General features: G+C 35.8%; 1 protein-coding gene across 3 annotated transcripts; it reads left to right on the top strand.

Moving 5' to 3' along the window:
* The first annotated feature begins 1,037 nt into the window (after positions 1-1,037).
* Positions 1,038-5,496, top strand: LOC143596498 (putative WRKY transcription factor 2). 3 transcript variants are annotated; one of them, XM_077075259.1, is made up of 6 exons: positions 1,038-1,229; positions 1,547-2,002; positions 2,093-2,248; positions 3,340-4,010; positions 4,582-4,740; positions 4,868-5,496. In XM_077075259.1, the coding sequence occupies exons 2-6, from the start codon at positions 1,610-1,612 to the stop codon at positions 5,319-5,321; spliced, it is 1,833 nt and encodes a 610-aa protein (XP_076931374.1). In that variant the 5' UTR covers positions 1,038-1,229; positions 1,547-1,609; the 3' UTR covers positions 5,322-5,496. The 3 variants fall into 3 exon arrangements, with proteins under 3 accessions (XP_076931374.1, XP_076931372.1, XP_076931373.1); XM_077075257.1 differs by having other exon boundaries at positions 4,865-5,491; XM_077075258.1 differs by having other exon boundaries at positions 1,072-1,229; positions 1,564-2,002; positions 4,865-5,491.
* The last annotated feature ends 4,853 nt before the right edge of the window (positions 5,497-10,349 follow it).

The raw sequence follows: 10,349 nt of genomic DNA, 5'->3' as shown, positions 1-10,349 counted from the left end.
TGAATGATTTCTAGTTATAAACGTACCTTAGAACTACGAACACGAGTTGGTCTTTGATGTTGTTTTGGTTCTTCACAACGATCTAGCACCAACAAGCTCGGGTTTTCGCCTTTGGATCTTGGTTCGGGTTAAACGATAGTGTTTTTATGTGTGTTTCAAGGTGTAGGCTATGGTGTAGAGATGGATAAATGGAAAGGATTAGGGTTTAAGGAGTATATATACTCCCTTAAGCCCATGAACCTAAGGCCCATTCCATCTTTTATTCTATCTTCCAAAGTCCAAGCCCAACTGTGTACAGTGTATTATCTAAACCGATAAACGACACAATAAAAAATAAACGACATTTAATTTATTATTATAATCAAAAGTGGGATGTTACAGCGTGTAATTGGTTTACCCACAAGGGAGTTCAAACTTGATGACAAATGCATTTCATGTAAAAAGGGTAAGCAACATAAATCATCACACAAAACATAGCTTATAAACTCAATTGATCAATTTCTTGAAATGCTTCATATAGATCTCTTTGGTCCTATGAGTGTTCCAAGCATTGGAAAAAAGAGATATTGTTTAGTGATTATTGATATTTTCTCAAGATACACATGGGTTTATTTCCTAAGTTCCAAATATGAAGCTGCTGAATTGATAATATGATACCCATATTAAAGATAAATAAACGCTTATTATTATGGTGATTTTTTTTTTAAATAATGTCGTATGAAAAAGTTATGGACATTTTAAAATGAATGGAGAATTGTCATGTGCATTGCATGTGGAGAGAAAGTCAACAAAAGTGAGTTATTACCTTCACGCCATTTTCATCAATTTTTATTTATTAAATTAATCTCAGTTATTCAAATTTAAAATCAATAAACTGGATTATTTTTCACCTTTCTAATTTTTGTTATCTTTTGTATTTTAACTTTACCCTTTATTTCGATAAATATAAAAACAAAAAAAAAGGAAAATAAACAAAAAATCACCCTCTGTTAGACCCTTAAAAATCCCAATCATTTCGGCCCTTCCGCAACAAACCATACATTTATAAATCATGATTTATTCCTGCAATTAAATTTGTCTTCAAAGGTGGGAAAAAAGTTACAAAATATTATTATTAGTATTATTATTGTTTATCACTTGTTTAATCGAATTGATCACAACTGATCATCCAACGCACAAGAGTCTAATTGTTATCAGCTTACAATCGACTGTTCGTCAGTTGTTATCAGGTTCGTAATCCCAATTTCTTAAATCAGTTTTCAAATTAGGGTTTCGTGTTCTTCGTTTGTATGATAAAAAAAGGTTTCATTTCCATTTTCAGCACAGATCTTTGATTACAGATTATGATTTTTAATCATCGGTTGCAAATTTTGCCTTTTTTTATTTTTTAAATTTATGTGGTTGTTCATTTGGGTGTTTGATTCAATAAGTTGTGGTTAGATAGTAACCCAAATTGGAAAATTTTGGTTTATTTGTTGTTATTCTGAAAAAAAACAGATTTTTGTTATTTACCCTAAATGACCAAAAACTGATGATGTCATGTCAGAGGTGGTACATTTGCAGTTAAAGTAATTATTAGTTGATATTCTAGAATCAAGATTGGATTTTGATGGGTGCTTTTGGTGATCATGGTGGGATAATTGGAGACTGGATGCCGCCTAGCCCGAGCCCTAGCCCACGGTCTTTATTCACAGCTATGTTGGGTGGTGAGACGGGCTCACGGTCTGGACTCGAGTCTGCAGAAAATGATAACAGTGGGTTCACCTTTCCTGGCCCGGAACGAGGTGATGCTAATCAAAGAGGACAAGCGGGCCCACGAGCTGGTCTTGTTGAACGGCTGGCAGCTAGAACGGGTCATATTGCACCTCGGTTGAATACGGATATTATTAAGCCGGTTTATGGTTCACAAAACCAGCAAACTCAGTCACCATACTTGACAGTGTCACCTGGATTCAGCCCGAGTGCGTTTCTTGAGTCACCTGTTTTTCTGTCAAACTCACTGGTAAACTCACTCACCGTTGTTATGTATATTTTGAAATGTTTGAAAATGAATATTTAATGGTAATGAATGATTTATTTGGTTGGTTTGTAGGTTCAACCATCTCCGACAACCGGGAAATTTCAATTTGCTCTAAATGGCAACAGTAATGATAATAATTTGAGTAAAGATAACGCTTTTGAGGATTCTAATAACATGTCGTTTGCCTTTAAACCTTTCCTAGATTCGGCTCCGATACCCAGTGACAATGTAAGCAAAGTAACATACATTACAAATTTTATTTTTATTTTATAGTTGTGATTGAGTCAATTTGGGGTGTGTTTTATCTTAAATGGGTCAAATAAAGGGTGAATTGGGTTGAAAGTCACCCTACATTGTTTTACTCTTAAGATTTTTATTATATTAACAATGTTTCTTACCGCTATTTTTTCATGAAAAATGGAAAAACAAAAAAAAAAGTGATTTGTGGGTCAACCTGGCTCATTTTGACTCATAATAAAGATGACCCGTTTCAACCTAAACTCATTAAATATTTTTAAGTATTAGGTTTCTTAGATACATTATTATGTTGTTTTCCAGTCAATTAACATACTATGTTTTCATGAAAAACAAAAAAATTGGGTGTTTCTGGGTCAACCCTTGTTTTGAACTGCATTAAAGATGACTTGTTTCCACCCAAGCTCGTTTGACCTGTAAACTAATTTTATGATTAAGTTTCTTAGATATGTTATTATGTTGTTTCCAGTCATAATTAACACAACTATTATTTCATGAAAATCGGACAAACAGTTTGGGTCAACCCTGCCCGTTTCGACCCGAACTCTTTTGATCCGTTAACAAAATATGTTTTCATTAAAATGGACAAAAAATGTTTTGTGGGTCGACCCAGCCCGTTTTGACCCGTAATAAAGATGAGCTGTTCGATCAAGCTCGCTTGAATCATTAACTAATTTTATGTATTAAGTTTCTTAGATACATTATTATGTCGATTTCCAGTCCTAATTTACACACTATTATTTCATAAAAAAGACAAAAAAGTGTATGTGGGTCAACCCGGCCCGTTTTGACCCGTTTCAGCACGAATCCGTTTGAGTCGTTAAGTAATTTGATGTATTAAGTTTCTTAGGTACATTATTATGTTTTACCAGTCATAAGTAACACTATTTTTTCATGAAAAATGGAGTAAAAAGTGTTTGTTAATTGACTGGAAAATGGGTCAACCTGGCCCATTTTAACCCGAACTCGTTTGACTCGTTAATTAATTTTGTGTTTCAAGTCTCTTAGATGCTTATCCACTTTAAAGTCAACTTTTGATGCTATTGTTCATATTGATCATTTAGGTCAATCCACCTTTTATGTCTGCACCATCTTTTCAAACCAATGAAGCTTTACTCCAGCCTGAGAAACAATTTCTGCCTCAGAAGATTGAACCGGACCAAAAATACTCAAACTTCACTGAAAACAAGAACTTTCCGTTACAAATGGCGCCATTTGAAGCTCTTAATGGCAATTCAGATCAAACTCATGAAGAACATCATGATGATAATGATGCAGATCAAAAAATAAGCAGTGGATCATCTGATGATGGATATAATTGGAGAAAATATGGTCAAAAACAAGTCAAAGGAAGTGAATATCCTCGAAGCTATTATAAATGCACTCACCCAAATTGCCCTGTGAAGAAGAAAGTCGAACGGTCTTTCGAGGGTCATATTACTGAGATTATTTACAAAGGGGCCCACAATCACGTGAAAGTTGTTTCCAACCGTAGATCGGGAATCGGGTCATCAAGTGTGTTGAGTGATGCAAGTGGTAATTTGGGGCAAGAAAGTAATTTGGAGGTGACATCATCGGCAGTGGTTGTGCAGGGGCAGAATGGTAAATTTGAAGCTGGTGATGCTGTTGATGGGTCGTTGACGTTTTCAAATGATGAAGAAGATGATCGTGTGACACATGGCAGCGTGTCGGTTGGTTATGACGGTGAAGGCAATGAATCTGAGTCAAAAAGAAGGTTTGATTTTTCTTCTATGTTTCGTTTATTATAACCGTCATCGATTTCTGGTGTTTGAATAATTAGATTGATTTGAGCTGCAACAAAATCTATTAGACTAGGTACAGTTTTGGTTCAAAATGTCTAATTTTTTGAATAGATATTTAGTGTATCAAATGTATTATTAAAAAAATTATACTATTTAATACTGATTTACTTTTCAATATCATATTATATGAGGAGGTTTATGCATTAAAAAAGTACAGTTTTTGGCAATTTTTGACACATTTCTTTTTCAATTTTTTTCTATTTTATCTATTTGACAAGTTAAGGAGAAAAAAAAAACAACCGAACTGAAATTGCTACCTCTAAAATTGATCTTTTAATGCACTCTTATTTTGGATACTCTTATTTTATCTGATATTGGTTTTCATTATTATTGATTTCAAATTTAAGGCATGCATCCAAACACTATTTCTTGCATCATGGTTCTGTTACAACTTATGCTTTAGTTGCTTATTCTAGTTTATATAAATCAGTTTTAAGATGCGTATCCAAACACTCCCTAATTCTTAATGGTTTGAAATTTTAGAAAAGTTGAAGCATATGCAGCAGATGTAAGTGGGGCCACCAGAGCCATCAGGGAACCTAGAGTTGTTGTCCAAACAACCAGTGACGTGGACATTTTGGATGATGGTTATCGTTGGCGCAAGTATGGTCAGAAGGTCGTCAAAGGAAACCCAAATCCAAGGTTATTATAAGTGCATAATTTTATTTTATTTTAATAATGTTATTTGTTATATATTTATATAATCGAAACAAGTAATTTTCAACACATGCTGTATTTTAAACAAAGATCAACTATTATGACACAGGAGTTACTACAAGTGTACAAGCACAGGTTGCTCGGTGAGAAAACATGTTGAACGGGCGTCACATGATTTAAGATCAGTTATAACAACATATGAAGGAAAACACAACCATGATGTCCCGACTGCCCGTAACAGCAGCCATAATAATAACAACACAGTTCAGGCTCAAGTTCAAATCCCCAGGCTAACTCGTGATCAAACCACCATGCCTCAGTTCGAAAGGCCTCCGTATGGTTATGGTTACCCAATGAGCCAACAACGACCGGGAGGGCTAGCCCATATGGCTATGACTAACCAAGGGCTAGCCCAGTATTTGAATCAACCGCGACAAATGAATGTGATGATGCCAAAAGGTGAGCCAAAGGTGGAGCCCGTTGCTGATCCTGGTTTGAATGTAGCTGGTGGTGCAGGGGTTTACCATCAGATGATGAACCAGTTACCGCTCGGGCATCAGATATAAAGTTTGATCAAAGTATGCATTTTTTTTTGGGAAAGGGTAGAAATATGTAAACCTGATATAACATTGTCCTTTTTTTTTGTTGCAACTTTTAGGGTTTTCTTGATTTTAAGTATTTGTTTCAAAGATCTGAAGCTACATTGGGAGAAGGTTATTATCATTTATACAACAATTTAATATATTTTTTAAATGTTATATGTCAGTTTTAGCACGAGTGTTTGTTTGATTTAGGCAATCCATTAATCCTTTGACTTTTGGAATCTTTTTTAAGTACATGGAAATACAGTGTTTTTGTATGTAGTTGTTAGATGTGTAAACAACATAAAAGTATAAAACAAGTAAGGATTAAATCTGTCCTTAATATCTATTTTCTCCTTCAAATTTATGTTCTTCCATGACTCACCTTTGTCTCGTGTGCGTTACACACCAACACACGTGTTGGAGCGAACACCACACTTTTGAATCTAACCTGAGGCGAGTCTTCAAAATCAAACATGAGCAGGCCACCACGCCTTTGAATCGAACCTGAAAGAGAGCCTCACAAATCTAATCAGAAGCATCGATGAACTTGTTTGGTGAACAAATAATTTTGACACTAACATTCAACTTCTATGAAATTAAAAAAAGTTATTAAAATATTTGTATTCTCAATAAATGAGTGCTAAGTTCAAGAAAATATTATACTCTCTCTTGTATGTAATATAAAAGGAGATCAGGTTGGAAGGTTTAAATGAAAAATTAGCATAGAAAAGAGTTTTTTCTTACCCTAAACCATGTGAAATTTATGTTGAACAAAAGAATCGGCATATAAGCGGGTAACAAGTTGTGTCGTCACTCATTTTCTAATGGTAAACCCTATCATACTGAAAACAAAGTTATTGTTCTTTGGCTTCGATAAGTTACTGTGTACGACCCGCTGAACTCTTTTCAGAAACGTAATGGCTAGGGCTGTCATAACATGTCGGACACGAAGCGATAAGACACGATGATCTGTTGTACTAAACACGAACACGACACGATAACTAATCGTGTCATTTTAACCATACACGAACACGAACCTGTTTAGTAACAGGTTAATTTGTTAAGATCTGTTAAGGGACCTGTTTAATCATACAATGAATAATACATATAATGAAACAAAAATTTTCAAAGCAAGCATAAAAGTATTAATACATAATCCATAACATATTTGAATCAAAAAACAACAATCCTTAACATATATGATATATAAAATCACAAATTCATAAACATATTTGAAACAAAAAACATAAAAGCAAAACATAGCATCCATTAAAAATATAATAGCAGGTTCTTACGGACATGAGTGAAATATGGTATATATATATTTTTATTTAGGTTTAGGACTTTAGGAGCGTATATTTATTTATTTTTTAAAATTAAAAATCTACACAGGTTACTAACAGGTTAACAGGTCTTTAACCTGTTAGGACACGAATTTTAGCATGTCTTAAATAGGTCGACATGTTTATGATACGACACCTGTGAAGCTCAAACCCAAACCTTTTAAAACCCGCGTAGTGTCGTGTCGTGTCGTGACGTGTTATTAGGTTCGTGTCATAAACTAGCAGCCCTAGTAATGGCTTCAAGGTTAATAGAGAAATAAGCTAAAGTTGACTATTTTAGTCAACTATATGAGCACTTTCCAGAATCTATTTTATGAAAGCGTGTGTGCGCGAAAAGAGATCCTTGGTAATCGTTTTTTTTTCACATATTGGAATGGAATTATAATTTGCATATAGAATTGATACGATATTATTTATTTTATATATGTTTGGTTATTATTTTTAAGTTTGGGTACGTGTTAGGTCTTTTATGGTTAGTAGAAGGGGTTGTTTAGTATTTTGTTTGATTATATAATAATTATCGTATCATGAATAAAAGATAGCAGATTGTTTTTGAGTTAATTCTTCTCCTAAATCTTAGTATTCTTCTTCTTCAAGTTTCTAACCCTATCAAAGGTATCAAAACAACCAGTCGATCCCTAGCCACCATGACAAACACACGCAATCAAGAGGTTGACAAGGCGATCAAGGACCATGACAAAGCCATCACCGATATCCAGGAAACCTTAGCAGCCATGATGAAGCAACAAGAACAGTTGATGAAGCAACAAGAGCAAATCTTGAAGATGGCGGCTGAGAACAGATCCAACATGTTCGGTTATGGTAGGGCCATTGATGGTTCTAGTAGCAAACAAATGAGGATCGGGAAGGTCGACTTTCCCAAGTTCAATGGGGAAGACGTACAAGGGTGGTTGTATCGTTGTGAGCATTTTTTTGCAATCGATGAGACACCAGATAACCTAAAACTCCGACATGCTGTCATCCACCTTGAAGGCGATGCTATTCAGTGGCACCGTTCTTACATGAAGACCCGGAACGCTACTATAGCCGAACTCCCATGGGAAGAGTATGTTAGGGCTATCTCAAGTCGGTTTTCTAATAGCATGTTTGAAGACCCGTTGGAAGAAATCGCGTCCTTAACCCATGCTGATTCTCTACTCGACTACAACCATTCATTCGATGCCCTGCTGAACAAGGTAAGCATTAGTGAAACGCAAGCTGTCACTTTATACCTTAAGGGCCTTAAAAAGAAGGTCAATGGACCAGTCAAAATGTTTAAGCCCCGTACCCTACACGAGGCATATGGGTTCGCACGGATACAAAACAACAACAATTTAAGGGGTGCAATAATCCCCACTGGTGACTCTCAAGAAAAAATTACTCCTCCAATTAACGCTTTAAAACTTCCATTGCTGCCAACTCCAACGACTGGAGCCATCGAGCCGCCGACTTCTAAACCGGGAATTCTTAGCTCTAGGCGTTTGACGGGTGATGAACTCGAGTTAAAAAGGGCAAAAGGGGAATGTTTCTGGTGTACTGAAAAGTTTTTTCCGGGGCACAAGTGTAAGAAAAAACAGCTTTACATACTCGAGGTGGAGGGCGAAAAACAAGCAACAGAAGAGGATGAAGACAATGTTACTTAAAATCGCTTTTTGAGGGCAAAAAGATGATTAAGGGGGGAGTATTGATACGATATTATTTATTTTATATATGTTTGGTTATTATTTTTAAGTTTGGGTACGTGTTAGGTCTTTTATGGTTAGTAGAAGGGGGTGTTTAGTATTTTGTTTGATTATATAATAATTATCGTATCATGAATAAAAGAGAGCAGATTGTTTTTGAGTTAATTCTTCTCCTAAATCTTAGCATTCTTCTTCTTCAAGTTTCTAACCCTATCAAGAATTTATAATTGGAAAGAATTGGATTCATAATCTAAACACTCCTAAAGGATTTGGAATCCAATTCCATTTTTGATGGGTTTGTTTGATAATGAATTGAAATCTATCACCACAAATGCTACTGCATCTCCAGCTAACGTCACCACGTTCAGGTCATGAACCCGGGTCGCACTCGGGTTAACATTTCAGTTGCGTTCAAGTCGACCGACCGAATCTACAGTCTGTGTCTACATTTTGTGTCGCGTCCAAGGCGAGGCCGACGGTCCGGATGAGTTCGAGTAACGCTGTGGAACGCTTTCGGGACGATGAATCTGGTCACATTCAGGTTGGCATTCCGGGTCGCATTTGGGTTGGTGATTTAGATTGCGTTCCAGTTGATATTCGGTAACCCGTTCTAGTCGTGTTTGCATCGAAGGTACGGGTAGAATTCTGGTCGACAATTTAAACGAATGCGAACCGATTAAGAGCATCGAATCGAAAACTCTTTGACGCAGAGCGTAGAATCTAACGCGACTGACACAGAGTGTCAAGCCGTAGTGAACTGACCCAGAACGTTGAATCAAAGTGGACTAACTCGGAGTGTTGAATCAAAGTGAACTGACCCACAGATTGGAACCAAAGTGATTGACCAAGAGCGTTGAACTGACCCGGAATGTCAAGATAAACACTATTAAACATAACTAGAGCGTTGTACCGAATGCGATATGACCCAAAGTGAAAAAGGATAAAGTGTTGAACCAAAAACAAATTGACCCGGGGCATCGTACCAACCACGAATTGACACTTAGCGTCGAACCGAATGCGAACTGAGCCGAGAAGTCGAACCGAACTCGAACGAATCCGGGGCTTTGAAACGAACGAGAACCCACCCCGAGTGCATACCTGAAAGCGATATGAACCGAATGCGAACACATCTGAACGTGACCATGTTTGTCGATTGATCGAAGATTCCAGTGAATTTAATTGAATTCCTGTACAGTTTGAAAGGATTTGGTATTCCTAGGAATTTGAAGGAATTGAATTCCAATTCCAATTCTTTGACAACCGGACAAGCCAAAACAGAATTAAGATTCCAATTCTAACGAAACGAACATCCTAAGAAATGGGAATCAATTCCAATTCCATCCAAATTCCATTCTATTCTAGCAAAATAACAAGATTCCTTACAGAAAGATCACCTCCTTGTAAATATTACTATATCTAAGACTCTAACTTGTGTGCTTTTGATGAAGGTTCAGGCTCTTAAATGGGTTTTGATGTGGTAGCTCAAGATTAACTAAATTATAATGTTTGTGAGCTTAGAAACTATATGAATTATGCTTGCTTGAGATTGTAGGTTGCTAATTTGATGTTATTTATGTCACACCCAAATCTAAAGCGGAAATGCTGGGGCATGAGCTGATTGCTCACAGCTCTCAAGGTACTATCATGCAATAATTAAATGTGACAATATTTATTTAATTTAATTAAATATTCAAATAAATTCAAAAAACAAATACAACTCATTAAACAAAACAACAAATACATAAGTCTTGATTTATTCTTCTAACGTAAGCAATCCTAAATTCCTCACCAAATCTTGCAACTGGTTCAAACGATAACCTGCATATTGTATAAAATAGAAATAATTTTGTCAACACATGGTTGAGTGAATAAAACACCAGTTAATTTGAATACAATATAATACATAAGAGAAAACACAAATTGTTCATGTGAGATAACAATTAAGCCATAGCATGTACACAATTCAACAAATAATAAAGAATGAG

The sequence above is a fragment of the Bidens hawaiensis genome, unplaced genomic scaffold (genome assembly GCF_021521415.1).
Source record: "Bidens hawaiensis isolate Kalapana, Puna unplaced genomic scaffold, B.hawaiensis_p1.1 tig00046642_1, whole genome shotgun sequence".
Taxonomy (NCBI): Eukaryota; Viridiplantae; Streptophyta; class Magnoliopsida; order Asterales; family Asteraceae; genus Bidens; species Bidens hawaiensis.
The sequence above is the reverse complement of the archived record's forward strand: the minus strand, read 5'-3'. Positions and strand labels throughout refer to the sequence as shown.

Excerpts from the sequence above, each read along its gene's own strand:
- LOC143596498 (XM_077075257.1), top strand. The coding sequence starts at position 1,610 with ATGGGTGCTTTTGGTGATCATGGTGGGATAATTGGAGACTGGATGCCG. Across the intron at positions 4,011-4,581 it reads GAATCTGAGTCAAAAAGAAG|AAAAGTTGAAGCATATGCAG; the intron begins GTTTGATTTTTC and ends TTGAAATTTTAG. Across the intron at positions 4,741-4,864 it reads AAAGGAAACCCAAATCCAAG|GAGTTACTACAAGTGTACAA; the intron begins GTTATTATAAGT and ends ATTATGACACAG.